The sequence below is a fragment of the Camelus dromedarius genome, chromosome 30 (genome assembly GCF_036321535.1).
Source record: "Camelus dromedarius isolate mCamDro1 chromosome 30, mCamDro1.pat, whole genome shotgun sequence".
NCBI lineage: Eukaryota > Metazoa > Chordata > Mammalia > Artiodactyla > Camelidae > Camelus > Camelus dromedarius.
The window spans coordinates 10,846,145-10,868,550 of NC_087465.1; the positions used below are offsets into that span (position 1 = coordinate 10,846,145).

Consider the following 22,406-nt stretch of genomic DNA (forward strand, 5'->3'; position numbering starts at 1 on the left):
GGGAACTGCTTTGTCCCACCAACTGAGATGTATATATCTCTCTGTGGAAATCCTACTACATGCATATAAACATACATGTTCATATCTTCAGCGTCTGATCTCCCAGGCACCACATGGACAGAAAGCATAGGCAACACGGAGACAACAGCTGGGACTCATTAGTCGTCAGCCTAGCCAGGATCAAGGCGCAAAGCCCTGCAGGTGGAGTGTTCTCTCTGACAGAGTAGTCCAGAAATCTGGAAACAGAAACGTTGTTTAAAACATAGGTCTTAAAATAAATCACAACTGTAACTTCCTTCAGTCTTGATTTTCTTTCTTTCTTTTTAACGTGGTTCTTATTGCTTAAAAGTGGAATATTTGACATAATAAAAATAATAGACATGAATTGAGTTGTGATGGGACTTAAAGTATTTTCGAAAGCACGTAGACGTGGAAAACCCTTTTTCCTCTGTCTCTGCAGTTTTTTAACTGTCATGCCAACATCATTTTTTGTTTCAAGGTGATGATGTGGAAATAGGACTGGATGGAGAAATAGAATTCCTGGAATCTAATACAGACTTGTCATGTAGACCTGAGGAGGTTGCTTGAGGAGGTTACTCTCTCCAGACCTCAAATATTAAGATTTCTGAACTGAGGTCCTTTTAAATTACAAAATTCTGTCTTTGAGCCTGATGCTCAGCATTGGGCTGTAGGCAGAAACTTCAATGCCTGAGATGTGAACTTAGATTGTCCTCAGGATGCTTACAATTCAATTTACTGAGCAAAATCTGGAGGCTATAGCGGTGTGGTGAGTAGGTGAGAAGATCTGTAGAACAGAGAGAGAAAGAAAACTACAGTGTCTAAGTGTCGCTTCTTAGAAGTGATGGAACAGTGAAAAAATGCTGTGTTGCTCATCTCCTTGCCATGAGCCTTTAATTTAGGATTAGAGAATAGAAGTGATCAGGCTAAGGTTGTATTGTTACACTGGTGTCAGCATTGAGTTTACCTTATGAAGTGCATACTTTGTTCCAGGCACAGTGCTAGGCACTGGGTGTGTAACTCTGGTCCCTGCCCTGAAGAACCAGTAGATTCTAGTAGAACAGTGATCCAGCTGTTTTTTGACTATGCTTCTCTCTATATTAGTTAGGGGAAAAAGCATCAATGCATGTATATATAATTATTTACAAATTGTCTACAGGTCCTCTATCATCAGTAATATTTCAGTGAAAAATATGCAATTATGTAAAAAAGTACTTGTTGCCAGATATGATTAGATGCTTTTTTTTAACCACCAATGTGTCTGACAAAGATCTTTTACCATATGAAGGAGAAGGGCTAGTGCTACCATTTAAGCGTTAAGTGCTACCAAAATCTTTTAAAAAGTAAATAAATAAACCTAATTACCTCCCCCCACCATGAAAAAAAATCTACAAAAATCTGACACTGTTGATTAGTAAGTCCTCTAAAGCTTGGTGGAGAATGAGCTAAACTAAAGCTTATTTTAATGTATTTTCCTCTACACAGGACAATGTACTCACATAGATAATCCAGGGTTGACTAAATATAAATTTCACTAGATATAATGGGATAACACCTATCATATGTGAGGAAATACTACTTCCTGAGTGCCTGTGCACAACATACTATTACATGTATGTGCTCAAATAATTCTCACAAATTTATAAATGTTATTTAAATTTGACTAATAACCTATGCCTTGGAGAACTTAAGAATTTAAATGAATTGCCTCTGATCAGGCTGTTACTAACGGCTGGCTGTAGGAGTTCATTTCATGACCTGAGCTCCCTTTTATGAGTAAGATCTTTTGTTTGTTCTTAAATTGAAATATATATAAAAATGCACTGGGTGAGAGTACTGTTAAAAAAGAACCCCCAAAAGGAAAATAATCTTTTAAGAGATAAATGATCACTTGATGATTACCTTTTCTTTTTAACTTGTAAACTTGTAAGTACATAAACTTAGAGGTCAGTCATCTGCCTCACTCTGTGACACAGTCTCACATGGAGCCCTGCAATGCTCCCTCCATTTATTTTATTTTATCGGGCTATTTTTTCCCCATTTCATCCTCTATTTGCATTTGCTTTTTTCATACTCTCCACATATGCATTCACAGTCATGTATTTAAATTTTAGAAAAAATTTTAAAATTTTATTTTCACAAAAATTTCCTTTTGAGATTTTGATTGGACTTGCATTTAACCTATAAAACAATTTAGTATAGTTCTGTATTCCACTCTTACTTATAATTTTTAATGAGTTTTTTTCTGTGTTTCTCCATAAAGAGCTTGGGATTTCTTCATTAGGTTAATCCTTAACAAAGTATTATTTGGGTTTTCTTTGTGATTGTATCTTATTTTCTAAAATCAAATTGGTTATTGCTCACATATAGAGATGGCTTTGAGTGCTATAGGTTAATATAAAGCTACTGAATTACCTTTTTTCTTCTGAGTATTAAATCTGTTAGGTTTTCTCTGCAGTTTATAAAATGCATAATTGCAGTTTTATTTCTTTTTTAATCCTTATATCTCATGTTCTTTTTCTTGTTTTATTTCATATGTTAGACAGTAGCTATCATGGTGGGTTCCCAGTTGTAGAGGAAATGCATCTAGAAGTATCTATGCTAAATGTATTTGCTGTTAAGTTTTTGGTGTTTAATCTTTCTGAAGTAAATTTTTCTGTTGTTATTTTTTTCTTGAAATTTATTAATCAGAAGTGTTTGTTCAATGTTATGAAATGCTTTTACTGTATCTGTTTTGATGAACATGTAATTTTTGTCCTGGTGTCCATTAATGTAATCAATGAACGAACAGATCTTTGAGTACACTGTTACAATACATTGACTTATAGTTAGCATTTTTATATCTATCTTTATATATAAATTTAGTTTGTAAACTTTGGCATTGTCTTTATGTATTACTCTTTAAAAATGAATTGGACAGGTTTTTTTTTTTTTTTTTTCCTATTTTCTGAGATGAAACTATAATATAGAGACTCTGTTCCATTGAAGTTTGGCGGAACCACCTGTGAAACTGTTTTTACTTGGGTGGAGATTTTTTAAATATTTAAAAAAATTATTTTTTAGTACTTAGGTAGGTCTAGCAAATTTTTTCTCGTCTGACAGTTTTATTTTTAGAAATGTTTTTCACTGGTAGTGCATAGTGGCTTATGACATCTCTGAATTCCTATGTATTGTCTTGTTTACATTTGTATTTTATTCATTTGCAACTTTTCTCTCATTTTTTTCTTTCTCCATCTTGCAAAGATTTATCTGTCATATTAGTCTTTTCAAAGAAGTATCTTTTAGTTTTATTAAGTCATGTCCTTTTTGTTGTTAGTTATTTTCTGTTTCATTGATTTCTGTCCTAACTTTTATTATTTTACCCTTCTGGTACCCTCAGGTCTGTTATCTTGTAGTGTTATGAGTTTCAGTTCTTTCCTGTTTTCTAATAAACATGTTCAACTCTTTAATATTCCTTAAGTGCTGATTTAGTTGTGTCCCACAAATTTTGATATAATAATGCCTTCATTCTAATTTGGATTTAACTATTATTTAATTAAATTTTAAGCAAAAGGTTATTTAATAGTGCTTCATTTTGATTACAGACATAAGAGGTGTTTTTGTTTCTCTAGGTATCCTTTTTTAGGGGATAGTTTCAACGTTCATTCATGGGTATTTATTGAATGTCGTGTGCCAGGAAAGATATTTCAGAATGTTTAAAGTGTGCGTATTTTCTGCTTGGGAGTGTGACATTCTCTGTGTCTATGTATTGATTGTAGTAAATATGCTTTCAAATATTCTGCTTTTTTGTGCTTTTGATCCTTCAAAATATACATTTATCTGTCTCTTCCTACAATTCTATCACATGTTGCTTTACATCTTTAAAGATAATGTTAGATCCACTATGGGGATGATGATTGTGTCTTCTTGATCTGTTATTCCCTTCACTTAAGTATGATTTCCCTTTTCCTGTTAAGATTTTTCTCTACATTAAATTGTCTTTTATCTAAAGATATTAAAATGGGTATTCTAGAATCCATTTTTTTGTATCTTCATGTTTCATTATTTTTATATCTTTATAGTCTAACTTCCTACAGCTTTTTGTTTTATATTTATAATTTTTGGCCTTTGTAATTTGGGATCTTTTAAGAATTCAACCTGAGAGTCTTGAACTTTTGATCACCAAACTTAACCCATGTACCTTCATGAGGATTACTCTTCTGTTAGGGAATATTTCTGCCATCTTGTTTTAAATTTATTGTTCATTATTATTTTTTTCTCCTTTCATAACTTGAATAGATCGATTTTAGTCCTGCTGGTTTAAAATTATGCATTGTATTTTTACCTTCTGCTTAGTTTTACCTTTCCCTACCAAATTTTGAGCTAATACAAGTCTGTTTGTTTGCTCTCTCTTCTCTCAGAGCTTCCAACTTTACTCATTGTGGGCTTCATCTGTAGTTCTTTTAGTTCTTGATTTTTACACTTGTACTTTTGGTTTGTTTACAAAAATAAACTTTTCTAAGTGATTAACGTATACTCACTTTCCAAACACTTCCAGCATCCTCTTTGATTCATTTCTCTATTTATAGGGTGTTTTCTCTAACAGTTCTTTCAAAAAAGAAATTTTGGCTGATAAATTTTAAGGGTTTGTATGTCTGAAAGTATGATTAATTTTTTTTGCCCTTAAATTAAACCAACGATGAATATAAAATTCTAGTTTAAAATATTTGTCTTCAAAAATATGTAAATGTTGTTGCTGTTGAGAATTCTGATGTTATTCTGATTGTTTCTTGTAGCTAACCTAGTTTAGTCTTTCAAAGATTTTAGAATTTTTTTTTTTTTTTGTCTTTAGGGTTTTTACATTTCTCTATAATGTTTTTATATGCAAAAAAAAAAAAAACAAAGGAAACTCAGAGGGAAGCTCTCAAATTAGAATTCTGATCTCAGAACATCAGAGATGTTAGAAGATATCCCTGAGAATTTTCGATGAACCTACTCTCATGAGCATGCTCCTGAGGTCAGAATACCCCCACGGAACACGAGGTGAGGGTGACACAAAGGGAAGCATTATGGCAGTCCGGTGGCAGGCACCTGGTGTCTCAGATGCTAAGGGGTCACATGGCCTCTGCAGATGGAGAACGTGTGGGTTGGATCTCATATGGCCCACAGATTGGCTTTCTGACTCTATTCTAATGGCTGGAATTTTTTTTATATGTATGAAATAAGAGGGTGTTTATTTTAAAATGATTTTATAGGGAATGTCTTTATCCTTTAAACAAGGGATCCATGTGCTTTGGAAGAATGGTTGAATTATAAGGGCATGAACTTTGCATTGAAAATTCATCTGTCTATTTTTCTAAGTACAAATCTTGGGAAATCACAGGAACTTAAACAGATTCAACCTGCAGTTCAGAAGTTCAGATAATACGTAGGTCAAATTAGTGTGTGTGTGCATGCGCACGCACGTGTGTACTGTTAAAGGAAATTTAAATGGATTCTTTCCCTCATTATTTTGGCATCCAAGGAAGAACCCCAAAGGGACTCTCTTTGCTAGAAAATTGATATGGAAAGAGCAATTTTTCTCGTGTTTCAGATAATACCTTTAAACCCATGTTAAGCCTTAAAGTAGTGTAGCTACTAGGCAAGAGTAACTTTATTCCTGTTTCTTGTCACTGTCTGACAGCCGGTAGTGTGCATGTATTAGTTGTAACTTTGTTTATACTGATCAAAAAAAATGAAGGTGATGAATACTTTACTTGAAAACCAGAAAGTTTTTTCTTCCCACAACTAGTTAGATTTAAGCACTTTTGAATGATGTCCTTCCCTTTTTTCCTTACCTACTTTCAAGAAAATTATTTTGACCCAATTGTGCTAAGGTAATTTACAAAATTCAAAGTGGTGTTAATTGTTTTTAAAATTTTAAATTCTAAATTAAAAGTTTAAGCTAGAAGAAATTTTAAGCTAGAAGAGATTTTAAATTTTAAATTAAAAATTAAAAGTTTAAGCTAGAAGAGATTTAGATACCTTTAAAAGCCAAGCTTCAGGTGGCTGTTATTATTATTGTTATTATTATTAGTTGAGTTTCCCCTCTTACTCAAAAGAATGAAGTTCAGATTGCTTATAGAAAATAAAGATGCTCCATTTTTCACCCATGTTAATTGTAGTTAGTTTTGGAGCCCGTCTGCATGTGTTTTGGAGGCTATGAATAAAGCAAGCCTCCTGAAGTGGAGTGTTGTGTTAGGAAATAGTGATCCATAGAGTAAGAGAAATATAAATATTTGTCTGGATGTGGGAACACCAATATATTGAAGTTGGATCTGAAAATATGTGCGCTAAGAACATATGAAATAGTGCTCTAATTTCAAAAGTTCCAGAATATGAACCCCAGAAGAAATGCTGGATGAGTTTTCCTCTGGCTCTGGCTGTATGAAGCCGTGGCTGTAGTCCCTCTGGAGAGTCTGAGCTAGGACAATGTGGAACGTTGTGGGTCGTGCGGTGCTTTAGGACTACAGCAGTATGTATAAGCACGCGTGTGTGTGTGTGTGTGTGCGTGCGGGCGCACGCGCGTAAGCGTGTATTTGCACGTGTCTTCTATGAGAAGCTGCGACAGGCTGACTTCCATTTTGTTGTCAGAATGTGTTCATGAAAACCACATGCAGATCTGAGACTCACCACATAGATCGTATTTTTCCTACCCAGATAATGCTATAATTTTGGTTTGAATTTAAGGTGCAGTATCAAATAAATCATGGCTGTAATCAATACTACAACCACAAAGGGAAAAATTCAAATATTGTAAACCTTTATAATAATTTAAAATAGCAAAGTTATATCATAATATTATGAACTGTGAATAAAAGCATTATATACAACGATTATAGGTGAGATTCCAAAACACTATAAACTGTATGTGATATACTTACAGACAGCTTAGCTTTATTTTATATATAACAGAGACTCAACAAATGATGGTTTTCCTCTAAAATTTGGCATTAGAGAGTAGTATCTTATACATGGAGTTAGCTTCATGCAAGTTTACTGAAACATAGAAGGCAAGTGATAAAAATTTATATAACCACTAATTTGGAAAATCATTTGTTACAGGTATTTGCGTGTATATATAAAAGCTGACCCTCACTTCTAAAGTCAGACCAATCAAGCTTCAATTGCTGTCTCTTTCAGTTAATACTGTGTGCTTTGGGAAAGTCCTTTACACTTCCTAAGGGATTTTATCTATAATATACCTTAATAAAAATGCAGTTAATAATGACATGTGTATTATGGTGTTGGGTGATTCATTCACTCATTCATTCAACATATACCTGTTGAGCATCTATTGTGTTCCAGGTATAGGAAATGTGAGACAGTCTCTGCTGTCTTGAGAATTTATTCATGAAGAATCAAATGGTGAACAAATAAATATAAAATGTAATTCCAGGATGTAACTGTTGTTCTGTATAAATAATAATAGAAGATGCTCAGATAGAATAGGTAAGGAAATCCCCTGTTAGAAGGTGATATTTAAGCAGAGACTTGAATGAAGGCAGAGAAGCACAGTGTACTCATATCTCGGGGAAGGACACCCCAGGTAGAAGACACACCAGTGCAGAGACCTGAAGATGTCAACTATCTCGAATTGTTCATGGCACAGGAAGAGGGTAGGGTTGCTATGTAAGGAATATATATCATAGTCAATCCATATATTCTTAGATTTTTCTGTGTTTTTTTTTTTCTTATCACCAAATACTCTTTTTTAGGAAACTCAAAAATTTATGTAATGTAGGAAGTGAAAGGAGGTTCTTAGGTGGTTATCATGCCGCATGGCATGCTATTAAAGAACAGTTACATAGAGGCAGCCATCCAAGAAAATGGAACACATTGAAAACAATCTGTAAAATTTAATTTGGGGTGGCAGTGTTTTGTGGCTTGAAGTGTAAGGGATGAGAACAGCATGTGAATTCCAAGAAAGCAGCACAGAATGGAAAGTGGATTTACAGTGTGTCAGACAGGGTGGCAACATCTTGTGGCGTGTGGCTTGCATCTCAGTGATGGGAAAGGTATGTCCTGTGCCTGCTTCTTGCCTGTGGCACACCACAAGGGAGAATGCGTTGGCAGCTGCAGCCAAAATACATCAGCAGCAATTTTAGTATATGACCTGCCATGATCATCTTCTTTTTTTTTTTTTTCTTAATCTGATTCTTTGAAACTTTATCCCAAAGGGCTATGCATATAACAGAAATAAAAGAAGGTTGAAGGAGATAGGAGACAGCTTATGAGACTTAAAATGTCATTTTTAGACTAACTGTATTGGATTTAGGATCCCAGCAAATGTGACAAGCATAATAAAATACTTGTTTCTATTTTATTTTACTTTTTATGTGCCTTCAGTTGGTTAAAATTTGCTTCATTGAGAATATTGCATGATGAGGTGAAGAATCTCAATATCACTAGTACACAGTTCAGAGGAGGGTAGCCAAGGACAAAGGAAATAAAAGGAAGGACAGTTGAAGCAAAACAAGTCTCCTGTACTGAGGTGTAGGGAAGGGAGGGTACTATCAAAACTTAAGACTTAAGCAAAAGTGAAGATAGAACACAGGAAAAGAAAGAGGAAAGGTGAGTGCTGGAGGGAGATTTTAACCACCAAGACTTGCTACACTTGAAATCCAAGAAAAAGGTAAACTGACAATAAATTCTGAGTTTAATTACTAACGTCACATCAGTTTATTTTCGTGTATTTGTGCCATGTATGTGAAGTAAACTGGCTTTAGGCAGAGTCGCTTTTACTGAAGGTAAGTTTGGAGTGTGGATACAGAAACTTCTGCACTGGGACTAGACTGTAGCAATTAGTGTGTGAATTTGTCATGTTCTCTCCAAATGGATAATTTTGAGTTAGCAAATTACATTTTTAAAGCAGAAGCACTTGTCAAAATGAACTCAATTAATACGTGTGGTCTGCATCAAGAATAAAAATATCCAATATGGTACAGAGTATAATTAGGTTTATGGTCACAGTTCATTAGCAAGCAACAAATTGACACAATTCATATAGGAACTTCTCTACATAGGACCTTATTTATTTAACACAGAGCCTGTGGGAACATAAAAATTAAATAGGGTTTGTAGTTAGTTTAGAAGCAAAAAAAGTGTAAGTATGATGTATCACCTGTAGTGGCTGAAATAACGCTTACTGTAACATAATGGTACCTAATAGGGTAAGCGATCATCCATAACTGAACCACTGGGATGAGAAATGCTTTCTCACTGTTGAGAGGTATAAATTATATGAGTGCTTTGGCCAGAGATACATCCCAGAGGAATTACAATTAAATAAATATACTTTTAAATGTGGTTAAAAATGATGAGCTTTGCAAGATTTTGTAGTTTTCATAGTTGAAAAAAATACGTATTTTTACCCATCATCCTACAAAAATGAATAATTTACCTAATCCCAGTCTTTTAGATTAACCAGCCTTCCTTACGTCTACACTGTGAACGCTGTGCTTGGTTTGCCTCGCTTCTGTTTTCCAGTTCTGTTCAGGAACACTTCTGCTTAGCTCTTTGCTGATCTCCAGTCTATGGCCTCCCCCTGCCACCCCGCAAATCTGGTCCTTTGTACTACTCCCCCGACATTGTCTCTAGATTTCTGTGTTGGTCACAAGGTGTCCTCACTTCAGTCAGAGCTGTAACCCAGCTTTCAGTCATTCCAGGCCAGTCTGTTGATACAACCCTACCTGACATGAATCCACATGCCGGGAATTTCAGTTATTTTTGTAAAAGAGAATTGTTCATGACATCTGTCTGTCAAACCTTCAGAGGGTGACAAAAGCTTCAGGAAAAAGTTGATTTTTGTGTGTGTACACAATATAATCTCTTGAATTTGTAGTAGGTGGAACTGAGAAAAACATAGATGCTCTCTGATGCAGAAACCAGACTGAGTAATGTTTGGATTTGAATGTTAGGAACGCTAGTATTTTCTTACAGATTGGAAGGAGAAAACCACTCCCAGATGTCTTAATTTTTGTGACTAACAGAAAAGCCTTCATAATTTATGTAATGATGGGTTCAATTAACACAAGTCTTGTGATTCATTTGCAGTGTAAGCTACAAGTTCCAGCCTATAAATTTTTACAAATGTTTGTGGTCATCATGTGTTTGGCTATTGATGGTCGAAGAAATTAAACAGGAACTGGTAGCTAACAAAAAATATCTCAGGAAGTTTCTTGTCCTTTTCAGTTAACAACAGAAGACAAAGAATGTGTGTAAATTTAAATTTACATGAACATTTTCCCTAACTTAGTGGTCTGATTATTTTCTTTGCTTGTTGATCTCATGTGGTCAAGGAAGGTAAATATTCTGTAACCTACTCTTATGTTTTTAAAAAGGGAAGCTTCAGACAGCATTTCAATTCCACAAAACTTTTTTTTAATGCAATAGTAACTTAAGTTTTTTTAACTAAATTTATTCTAAAAAATTACAGCCTATAATCTCTTATGTTTATCACTTTGTTCTTATTAGTTATGAATTTGTGTAAGCTGCGCTGTTCTGATACACTGAGAAAGAACACTGAACTCATTTTGTAGGCATGATTGTGGAGAGAGAACCAACAGGAGCCTGGCCTTGCCGTCCACCTTCCACCTTTCAGCCAGAATTTGTCCCAGCAAAGTGAATTATGTTTTGTTCTCAAGTCTTTCTTTCCCCCTTTTAAGGAAACAGTATAGCCATCTCACATAACGAAAAAGTATTCGTAAATATTTTATTAAAACTTGTCTAATTTCATATATGTTTTCTTAACATTTGTTTTATTTTTAATAACTCACTCAGAATATATAACATCTGTTTAAAATATTTGACCAAATCGGCTCTACCAACGTAAATCAACAAACCAGTTGCAATGCAGGGAAAAACTGCCATATAATTCTTGTGTAACCCATCACTGAATCACTGCAAAGGGGCTTATGTTTGGAAAGCTTTTAATTTTTGTTATACAGTTCCTAGAAACAGATGTGAAAATTCAGTCATATCCCACATTGTCTAGTTCAAACAGCTGTAAATTATTTCATGGATTACACGTGAATGAAATGAAAGTCCTGGGATTATTTCATCTAGGCAGCTGTTATGTCCTTAAATTAAATGAAAACAATTCTTTGCTTGATTGATTCTCGGTTATTTGGATTGCCTAAAGATACGGTGCTCGTGTCTTTAGTCATAAATGAGTTCATTTTTCTCAGTAGTCTCCCTGTGATTCAAAAGATGCACCACAAGTTTGTAGGCTACCTTTGACAGTAAATTACTGCTGTGGGTTTTCTATTGTGGAAAAGAATAAATACGGTACTCTCTTCTTTTAAATATAATGTTCACATAATAGATACATTTCACTTGTAAAGAAAGTTAGGCACGAGAAGTGTCACTGCTTGATTTTAACTGCTGGGCTGATAATTCCATCCATTTTCTCAGCCATATGGTCTACAGCTTCATTCCACACTGCAGAGATCCAGACTTGCCCTTCTCACTGTCTGCAAACACCCATATGGGTATCTTGAAGATAGCTCCATCTCAGCATGTGTGAAGCTGAAGATATTCTCTCTTCCTGTATTCCCCAAAAGTGGTGATGCGGAGAAACCTGCAAGGATTTCACATTCAGTCCTTCACGACAACCTGTTGAATCTTCTTCTGAAATTAACCTTCCAACACATTTCTCTCTCTTGTTCTGCTGCTTCCTTACCCCAGACCCTCAGAAGCCGATACACATGCTACCGATACAGGCTTCTTCCTGCCTCATCTCCCTGTGCCCAGTTTCCACTTCTCCAAATGGCTCTGGGCAAGTGCAGCAAATGAATTCCTTCAAAAACCAACTGTCCAAAAGCCAATTCCACATTAAGATCAATTTGTCAAATAATCGATTAACCAAGTTTATCAAATTATACAAAAATCTTCTCAAGACTACTGTCTGATAAGGGCTCTGAGTGAAGTCTTATGGGAGCTCAAGTCTATTTGCAAGAAAAAAAAGTCTTGTAGTCAGCAGATATCAATGAATACTTACCCTGTGCCAGGCACACTTCTAAGACGGTGAGACTACTATAGTAAATGAGAAAGACTGAATTCCTATCTTGAGTTACCACAAAAGCAGTTTCATAAATTTAGAAAATTGTTTATTTCAATAACTGTATCCATGATTATCTCTTTAAAACACAAATTTGATGACTCTATCTCCCGTGATCATCAGAGACTAAAGTCTTTTCCAGCATCACGCTCTGCTGTCCCAGGACATCTCGGGCTATAGTCATGCATGGCAGTCCCCCCACTACTATGTACTTTCAAATCTCTGCTTTTCATGTTCTTCCATCCTCCATCCCTCTGCAAAGTCCTTTACCACCTGGTCTGGCTTGTATACTTTTACTCAACTGTTACCTAATTATTCAACTTTCTAATAATTCGTTTATCATTCAGGTTTCAGTTAGAAAACTGAAACTAATCTACATAATTAAAATGGACTAGTGCCAAGTGCTGATAGACAATAGCTGGCAGTTTTGTCGGTTTGTTTTTAACTTCAGTTAATTGATTTTTCATCTACTTTCCATAACCAATAAAACATGTATTTTTGTTTTGGTCTTGGATAGAGCTGATCACATTACATTATTGTTATCTAAGCTTCTTAACTAGACATAAACGTCACTATATAGTTTGATTTCAAAGTATCAAAATAGAACAAGTATATTTTTAAAAATCCTCATCAGATTATTTTTACATAATCTTTCTCTACCACTGTTACCTTAAGAACCATACGATTCCTTGACAAAATACTATTCCTGGTTGATTCAAAGAAATTGCTAGTTGGCTAGAGTCTCTCCTTAATATACTGACTTTGTATCTACTTACAATCAAAGATGATATATCTACCTTATCTACAGCACGGGGCTGGATGTTTTGGGGGAATATCTTGGAGAATAGTTTACTTAGGAGAGACGCGCAAAAAGAGAAGGAAGGACTAAAGGGAAAGGAGAGAGGGAAGAGAGGAGGGAGGAAGAAAGACTCATGCAATTGATGTTAAGGTTCTAAGTTTTCTGTATTTAAAATACGTTTCTGACATTTGCTCCCTTGACTTCCCCAGTTTTGAGAATTCCCTGGGACAGGATCTTACTCAAATTTGTTAATTTGTTTTTCTCCCTCTCTTTCAATTTGTGTAAATTTTCCAAAATGTTCTAAGTTTAGGCATTTGTTTTTCTCTTGGTTAATTCTAGACACCTGCTCCCTTTAATAAAGTTATTAAGGAAATGAAACTATGGAGACCTAGATTTGTATTTTATTTTTTATAAACTAAATATAGATTATTAATATCCATTCATGACGAAACAGGATGCAAGATTCTTTTCTAAAATTATTCTGAACTATTATATATGTTTGAGGTGTATAGCATAGTAGTTTAGCTTCTGTGTGCACTACGGAGTGATCACAAGTCTAGGCACCATCTGTACCATACAGTTGACCCTCTTCACTCATTTGGCCTAGCCTCAACCATCTTCCCCTCTGTTACCACTAATCTGTTCTCTGTATCTATGAGTTTGTTTTTGTTTCATTTGTTCATTTTTTAGATTTCACATGTAAGTGAAATCATGTGGTATTTCTTTTTCTCTCTCTGGCTTGTTTCACTTAGCATATTACTGACAGGGCCCATCCATGTCTTTATAAATGACATAATTTCATTATTTTGTGGCTGAGTGGAATCCCATTGTGTATATATACCGAATCTTCTTTATCTGTTCATCCATTGGTGGACATTTAGGTTGTTTCCATATCTTGGCTATTGTAAATAATGCTACATTGAACATAAGGTGTATATATCTTTTTGAATTAATGTTTTCTTATTCTTTGGATAAATACCCAGAAGTGGAAGAGCTGAGTCATATAGTAGCTGTATTCTTAATTTTTTGAGAAATATTCATGCTGCTTTCCACATTGACTGCACTAGTTTACAGTCCCACGAACAATGTACAAAAGATTCTCTTTTCTCTCATCTTTTCCATATTATCTTTTCAACAGTAGCCATTCTAACAGGTGTGAGGTGAAATCTCATGATTTTGATTTATGTTTCCCTGATAACTAGTGATGTTGAACATCTTTTCATGTGCCTGTTGGCCAGTTATATGTCTTCTTTGGAAAAATGGCTATTCAGATTCTCTGAGCATTTTTTAACTGGGTTGTTTGTTTTGGGGTTTTTTGGTTATTGAATTGTATGAGTTCTTTATATAGTTTGGATTTTAATCGTTTACTGGGTATATGATTTGCAATTATCTTCCATTCAGTAGGTTGCCTTTTTGTTGTGATGGTGGTTTTTTCACCGTGCAGAAACTTTTCAGTCTAATGTAGTCCTATTTGTTTTTGCTTTTGCTTCCCTTGCTTTTGGAGTCAGATCCACAAAAACACTGATGCACCCAGTATAAGTAAAGTTAGCACCTGTGTTTTCTCATAGGACTTTTGTGTTTCCTTGTTTCACATTCAAGTCTTTGATCATTTAGAGTTAATTTTTGTGTATGATGTAATACAATGGCCCAGTTACACTTTTTGCATGTGGGTGTCTGGTTTTCCCAGCACCGTTTATTGCGATTCCTCCTGATTGTGGATCCCTGCAGCTGGGATGTGGTGTTTTCCTTGGTGAGAGTGTGTCTCTGCCTCTCCTGCCCATCTCAGTGCTGTCCTTTTACCCTTTGTTGTGGAGATGCTCATCATCCAGTTTTCAGATTCCGTTCAGAGGGTATCACTCCATATGTAGTTGTAGGTTTGTTGTTTCCATGGAAGGAGGTGGATTCAGGGTCTTCCTATGCCGCCATCTTGAATTGTCACCACCAGATTCTTTACAGTTGTGTCACCCTTTAGAGCTTTGCAAGTACTCGGCAGTTACTAGTGACCTTGCTTGACAGAATGAACGCTGGTGAAGAAGAATGAATAGCTTTTAGAGCAAGGCCTCTCCTAAGTTGCTGAGGTAGCTGCAGGTGTAGCACCTGAAGTCCCCAGTGCACCTGCCAGTGAATTCCAGCAGGCTTCTTAGTGTAGGATTCTTTTTTTTTTTTTCTCCCATATTGTGATAATTATTCTAAGCTGAAAAAAAAGGGGGGTGGGGATGATACGCAGATGAGGAGGCGTGACTAGGCAGTCTTCAAAAAGCCTTATGAAATGCACTCCTTCAATCTGCAAGCCAAAGGCGAATTCTGGCGTGGAATTCTCACTGTTCGTCAGAATGCAGTCACAAAGTCCATGCTCTGTTACTTTCTCTGCATATGTCAAGCAATCTACAAATACTTAGATAATTACCATGAAGGTCCATACTAGTAGAGGAGTGATATAGAGGCAGCTAGATCATGGAGGGTTTTGGCCTTTGAACATGTCCTTAAAGGTAAAAGGTGGCTGTCGTGTCTGGGCTCCCTAACCCAGAATAAACCACATCATGTCTTCATGTCAATATGAAGTATAACTCAGTACTCACCTCATTAATAAGTCAGTGTGGTGTGCTTTAAGGCTCCAAAAATAAAATTGAGGAAGCAACTTTCAGGTCTAATTTATAACAATATAGCTACCCAAAGATTGCTGCTTCATTTAAACAAATAATTTTCTTTTAAACATTCAATTTCCTTTTTTAAACAGTATCTGATATACCCTCAATCCATCATAGAATTGTAATGACAATGTTTGAGAGAAGCTTAGATTTGGATTAAGCCGGAGAGATATTTAGTACAATGCTTCTGCAGAATTCTAAATCATCTACCGTGATTATCCAGCCTCTGCATTAAACACTTCCAGGGATGGGATGCTCACATCTCCCACACAGCGCTGTGCAATATACCTTTGAAAAGCTATAAATGTTGGAAGGTTGTTATGTTGACTCAGAAATGTTTTTCCCTCTCCTTAGACCCATTCTTTCCCTGGAGCTTCTGGGGAACTCTGATATCTCTTCTGTATGACAGACCTTTAGATAACTGAAGGTTGCCATTTGTGGAAATAAAGGAAGGCCATCAAAATGGGAATAAGCAAAGGCTATTTATTCAGAGCTTTTTATAGCAGAGGAGTCAGCCACCATCCACTTGCGTTTGACAGAGACCCAAAGGTAGGGAAGTGGAAAGCTTTATAATGTGAGGAAAAAAAAAAAAAAAGGAAGGCTTTTGAGGTATGTTCTCCTTGGAAGTTGTTGGCACGAGGAAACTGGAGGCAGGCTTACCGGAAGCAGATAACCTTCTGTGTGTAGCTTGGGGAACAGATTTGGCTATCTCTGCTCAGTTCTGAGTTGGGCAAGAGGAGGGAATCTGGCCTCTGTTAACCAAGTCCTGAATGTTTTGGGCCAGCTGCTACGGAGGTCGTGATTTGGCTTCACTGTTTCTATCAGACGTTGTGGGTCAGTCAGTGTTCTAATGTCATGTATGATCTTTCCATTGTCTTTTTGTATATTCAGTCTCTCAGTCCCCTCTTTTAGCCATTCTCTTCCTTGCTGGAAGTTGGCCAAAACACAAGACCAGAAATCCACATCTTCACTGTTCAATGACTGTTCACCTGTCTCCATGGTTAGTTGTATCACAGGAGCTTCTTAATCTTTTCAATGTTGTATTATCACAGTGATCATCTGACGAGAGAGCGGCTGTCTAAGAGTGTCTAAGACTCTGGGTAGAGTTCAGTGGACTGGCGTCATGACCACTGTGACAAAAACAAGCACAATTAAAAGTCCATGCAAGATGCTTCAAAACCAAGAACCTGAATTATCCAACCAAGGCCAAGAGAACAATCCCACAGCTCATAAAGATTCACCTTAGAGAGCCAAGTAGCTTTGTCCTTTAAGTGATAAATAGCCTTTTCTACCTTACCTGTTTCATTGAGCCAAGTACGGCAAAAAATATTAGCAATTGCAGATACTATCAAGACTAGTGAACAAGAAGTCTAGATTGTCCATCACCACTCTTGCCAAGGAATTGAGACTGATCTATGTTCCGTCTTAGGTAGAAATGATATTATTTATAACTTCTGGCAGAATTAAAATGATACGTGTCTTATGCCTTTTGTTTGTATGATTCCTATGATTGGAAACACTGCTTTGATTGTTTGCATATGTAATAAATCAGTAACTCCCCCAGGTAAAGTGCATGAATAATCAAAGGTAACCTTGTTTTGGAGTTCGCATCTGAATTGTACTATCCTGCTTTGATGATCTGTAGAATTAAGGTGTCTGGCACAGATAAGTTTTGGGATACTATTTCTAAAATGCATGAAATATTAGAATGAGACAAGCAAAACTAGCCATCCTGGTTGCAGAGGAAGTAGTATCTGGTCGGAATACATAGGTATCCTAAAAATAAATTGTTTGTGGCATGAAGTTGAAAGCAAAGCCTTACATTAGGTGGTTTACACATTAGTATCTATATTCGTCTCTTCCAGATAGTGAGTAATTTGTCCATCCATCATCTTAAGAAATTCTAAATTCAAACTTAGAATTACCTAGAGTCTAATTGATTGTAATTTTTTTTTCTTTTTCTATGAGAGAGCAACACTGGCAAAGTCACAGGCTGATTTGTTTAAGGCCATTTGCCCATGTAGATACAAAAGAAAATGCCACTGGCTGTAATTCCCTTTTATCTTATTTGTTGAGGCTGGAATTATCCCTAGGTTTTTATCATGGGCGGCATCTGGTGAGGAATGGCTTATCCAGTAATCAGTAAGCTTGAAGGTTACTGTTTGGGAAGTGTGAAATTGGCATTAGAATTATTGTGCTCTGACCTAACAATTTTAGTAAGAAGGGAATAAAATAAGGGCCATTATGAGTAGGTGATAACCAGGGGTCTACAGAAATTAGAAGAATGATTGTAAGTTAGCAGATAAAAAACAAAATGATAATTAGGCTGGGATTTTGATCCAATATTTTGTGCAGTTGTCCACTATCCAAGGTCACTAGATTCTTCTGAGGATCTTGGGTCACCTGTCTACTGTGAAGATCAGCTACTTCTAGAGAATCTTCGTTCTGAGGTCCCCTATTAGAGCAGGATTCCAGTTTTGTTGATTCTGGATTGTTTCTTTAGTTGGGAAACGTGAACCCAAGGATTTACTTCAGGAAGCTTTACTTCTGTATTTGTTGTCTACAGTATCTGATGGAATCCCTTCCACTGAGGTTCAAGAGCAATGTTTCTCTGATTTATCTCCCAGTAGGTGAAATCTTATAGTTGAATATCATGAAGAAGGTGTTTAAGATGTTTGAACACAACCTTAACCTGTTAGTGATAGAACTGGATATGAATCTCTTGCAATATTTTCCAATGTCTGTGTGCATCAGGGCAGAGTATAATATCATAGGTAAAATCCTGAAGCACTTGGTCCTTCCAGTTAGCAGTTTACAGGGAAATAAACAATGTGTTCTTGAGGGAATGGACCATACGTGGGTGGGAGTACCTTTGGCCGAGAGCTCAAATGTTTCTGAAAGTTTTGTTAATTTCATTTCATTTCAAGATGTCATTGATTCTTTTCACCCTTCAGAAGTTTCTAGGTGATAAAAGCAGTGTGATTTCTGAGTAAAGGATAATACCTTACAGAGTATTTTAAATAATGTTTTTTTGTGACGTGTGTACCTTGGTCACTTGATATAAGTTTATATTCCCAAGATTGGAAACACAAAATTTACCAGATTTTCACAACTGTGAAGACTGTAGCTTTTTGGCAAAGAGACATTTAAGCTCATCTTGAAATTATATAGACATTCAATAACTAAAATACATTTATATTTCATGAAAAGTGGAAGCTGTATAAAATACATTAAGGTGTTCAAAGGGCCTTTGAAGCTTTGGTTCCTGGCCATTTCCCACATTTACAGTTTTTCTAGAATTAGGCTGTTGACAAGTCCACATGACTTGTCAACCTCAGCTGTCTTGTTAATAAAGTTTTCCCAGCCAAGATGATTTAAGATAGTAAGCAATTTATCTATACTAGGATGAGTAGTTTCCTGGAGAAATTTAGCTAATATCCTTTTCAAACCATCTAGTGCCACCAAGCAGCTGTCTTGGGAGCACCAGAGATGATCCGACTGAAGCTAGAACCATTTTTTCTCCATTTTGTTTTTCAGAATGAGGGGCTAAATATTGATATTTTGTAATGGTTTCTTTGAATACCTTTAAGGATTCATCCTTTAAGAGTTTTGATAGGATCAAAACCTTCATTGAGGCTGCTTGTTTGGCAAAATGATCACTGGAGTATTTCTTTTAACTTCCATATTATCTCTTTTCCTCATGAGCCTCTATAAAGTAGGAGGTCATCTAAAAGTGTGTTAAATGTCTTGTCTGTTTTTGATGAGGGTTCCAGCAGAGTTGACCCTTTGTTTCCAAAACATCCCAAAGTAATTTATTTTTATTTTTATTTGTTTTAAAGCATGTCTGTGGTCTTTGGCTAGTTGACAAGCTCAAGGAAGTACAGTGGTTTTGCCATATCGGCTGATTTTTCCCTCATATAGAGCATTGTATTCTAAAAGCAAGCTTAAATTGCTGTTAGCATATTCTACTCCAGTTCAAGTTTTGAGGTATGGTTTATCAACAAATAATATTAGGTCAGAATTTTAAGTGGAAATCCTTAAAAACACTGAATGAGGTATAGCAAGTTCTGTAACTGAGCTCAGAAAATTGTAAGGTTCCTTTCCCCGGGTAGGGGCAGGAGAGGGGCCTACCAGGGTGTTCAGTGGAGAATGGTAGTGTGAGGGAGCGCCTGGCGGAATCTGACGGGAGCGTAATTAACTAGCTGAGACGTGGTGCGTGTTCTCAGGCAGTAGGAATGTCTGTGCTGCATGAGAAACCAGGAGAAAGAGAGGGAGGCTTATAACTAGTGCAGCAGAAGCACTGAGCTTTTGAAGTGGTGGCTTTTGCCCTACAAGGAGGGGAATCTGCCTCTACAGCCAGGTCAAGGGCATGAGTTTTACGACTCCCATGAAGTTAAGTTAAAACTCCAACAGCGTGCCCAGATTGCTCACGTGTAAGTAGACAAAAGGATTTTTGTTGAGGATGCCTATGGAAGGAGTCTGTTGACAAGTCTTCAGATAACAGAAGGCCTGTTTATAACAGACTAGCCACAATCCCAGGAACTGGTGACACTTGTTTGCACTATTCAGTTGTTAAAAACACAATTCAACTGAGTAAATGATTCATGAATCGGGCAGCATCCAATCTAGCAAATAGAAAGGAGCACCGAGTTGCTGTACAAAATGCAAGACATTTACAGACAGAAGGGAGTGGGAACAGAAAGTTACACCAGCAAAAAGCAGATTGGTTGTGGTAAGGTCACTTTCCTTTAGGGGATGGCAGACTAACTCACTAGCACTGATCAGGTGATTCCTGACTGACTGGTGTAAGATTCCATTTCTGGGAGAACGTAAGCTGTAATTAGGTCTCAGTTTAGTGACAAGGGGCTTAGCATAAGCAACCTCGTTATGGGCCTGTTGTCTTGTTTTTAACACAGTTGAACCTAGAAATCCTCTCCATCGTTTGTGAGAGGTCTAGGATGTTTGGATCGTCTGCAGCCTTATCAGGATAGAGTGATTTCCCTTGTATAGGTTACAACCTCAATCATAGATTATGTTTTGGCAGAATTATAATTTATCTTTTGAAAAGTTATGTCCCTCTCTTACTAACGCTGAGAGCAAGTAAACCGAATCCTTTTTACAAGATTCCTTATTCTCTGAATAAAGCAGGAGCTCATGTACATATTGTATGAGGACTCAATCACAAGAGACGCTTAGACCTTTTCGGTGTTGATGAGGACCTGAGGAAGATAGGAGGGGGCTTCACCTGGGCCATGACCATCCAGGTATACTGTTGTCCTCCCCAGGTGAAGACAAAAGGGAAAGGTTTAGAGTGAAAAAGAAGAGAAGGCTTCAGGTATATTCTGATTGGAGGCTGTTGGATGGGAGAGCTGAAGGCAGGCTAATTAGAAGTGAATGATTTTGTGTGATGGATTTGGGAGCATATTTATCTTCCTATGATCTGTTCTAATTGGAAGCCGGCAGTCATTGACCGAGTCTTGACCATTTTGAGCCAATTGCTGCAGAGATTGTGGTCTGGGGATGGTTACAACAGAAGTACATGGTCTGCCCACTGTGCCTACAGATTCAACCTCTTACCATTTTGCTCCTGTAAATCTTCTCATATAACTTTCTCCAACTCCATCTAGAAATGATTTGAAAAGTAATTGATGCATTAGGTAAGATTTTTGCAAAGTGAAAATACAGCATTTTGCTTAGCAAACTCCTGGTAGATGCCTGAAAACATGGACTTTTCTCCTTAATTCTGAGTTAACTTTTTTCTCTGCAATTGTTTGTGTTCTTACAGAGGATCTTGATGATCTAAGAATGGAGGGAGTAACTACCCTGGTACCTTCTGGGAGCAAATTTAACCAAGGTCGAGCTACTCACTCTTCTGAACCTCAGGCCAAAGTCACGCTGAACATCTGTTCAAGGTGTGCCAGGTAAAACAAATGATAGGTATATGACATGAAGTATGACCTTGAGTTTTTACATCTAAGATTTTGATGCAAAGGGTGTGTACTCCTCTGTGTTAAGGAAGCCTTTTCCTTCTGGTTATCTTTTGTGCTCACATTGGCAAGGGAGTTAGTCGTACAGTTTATCCATGTGCCCAGTGCCACCCAGACCAACAATGAATCAAAGAATTTAGATTGTCTTTACTTCACAGTAGGAGACTATTTAAGTCTCTGCCTCTGAATTTCATTTGCCATCTGCCCTTCTGGTCCCTTTCAAAGGAAGATTCAAGGGGCTCTAAAAGTCCATAGCACGTGCATGAAGGACAGTTTGCCCAGGTACAGTTTAAGATCTGATATTATTGGCCTCTTAACCTGCTCCTCATCCTGTTCACCTCCCGGAAAGAATTTAATCAGCTTGAAGCTTTTCAGTTTTGGCAGCTGGAAGCAATCTTTGCATGTACTGTCTGTGGCCAAAGAAGTAGCTTAAGTTACTGCCAAGTCAGCTCCCAGTGCTGGTCTAGCAGAAACTCACCAAGTAGCTAGAATTCATTCTTTTGTAGGAACGAAATTTCATTTGCAAAGAGGCTTTTAAGCCTGTTTAAATGATAAAACAAGCCTTCTAACCCTTATGTAAATGGTGCAGATTAGCAAGAACAATGTACTAGCTGGCCAGTTTTATCTCCTTTTCTTTATGTCTGGCTGTTCTATTGTACTGTTTGAGAGGGGATTAGCGGCTTGGAAATAGGGAAGGGGGGAAGTGTAGGAAAATCAAATCAGATTTTTGAAGCTTTTCCTTGCCTTTACCCCTTTGTAATTTTTACTTTAATTGTCAGAGGCTTAGAAAAGTAAAAAGGATACCTCTCAGAAAATTAGGGGATATTATTTGAGATGATCAAGAGAAATGCCACAGCACAGAGAAAACACCAATG

At 36.6% G+C, this 22,406-nt stretch overlaps 1 protein-coding gene across 1 annotated transcript in view; it reads left to right on the forward strand.

The window, feature by feature from the left end:
- The window catches only part of C30H8orf34 (chromosome 30 C8orf34 homolog), a 237,919-nt gene that overhangs the window by 119,188 nt on the left and 96,325 nt on the right, over positions 1-22,406 (forward strand). The window contains 1 exon segment of the mRNA XM_064480859.1: positions 21,330-21,465. Within this exon segment, the coding sequence (XP_064336929.1) occupies positions 21,330-21,465 (136 nt within the window).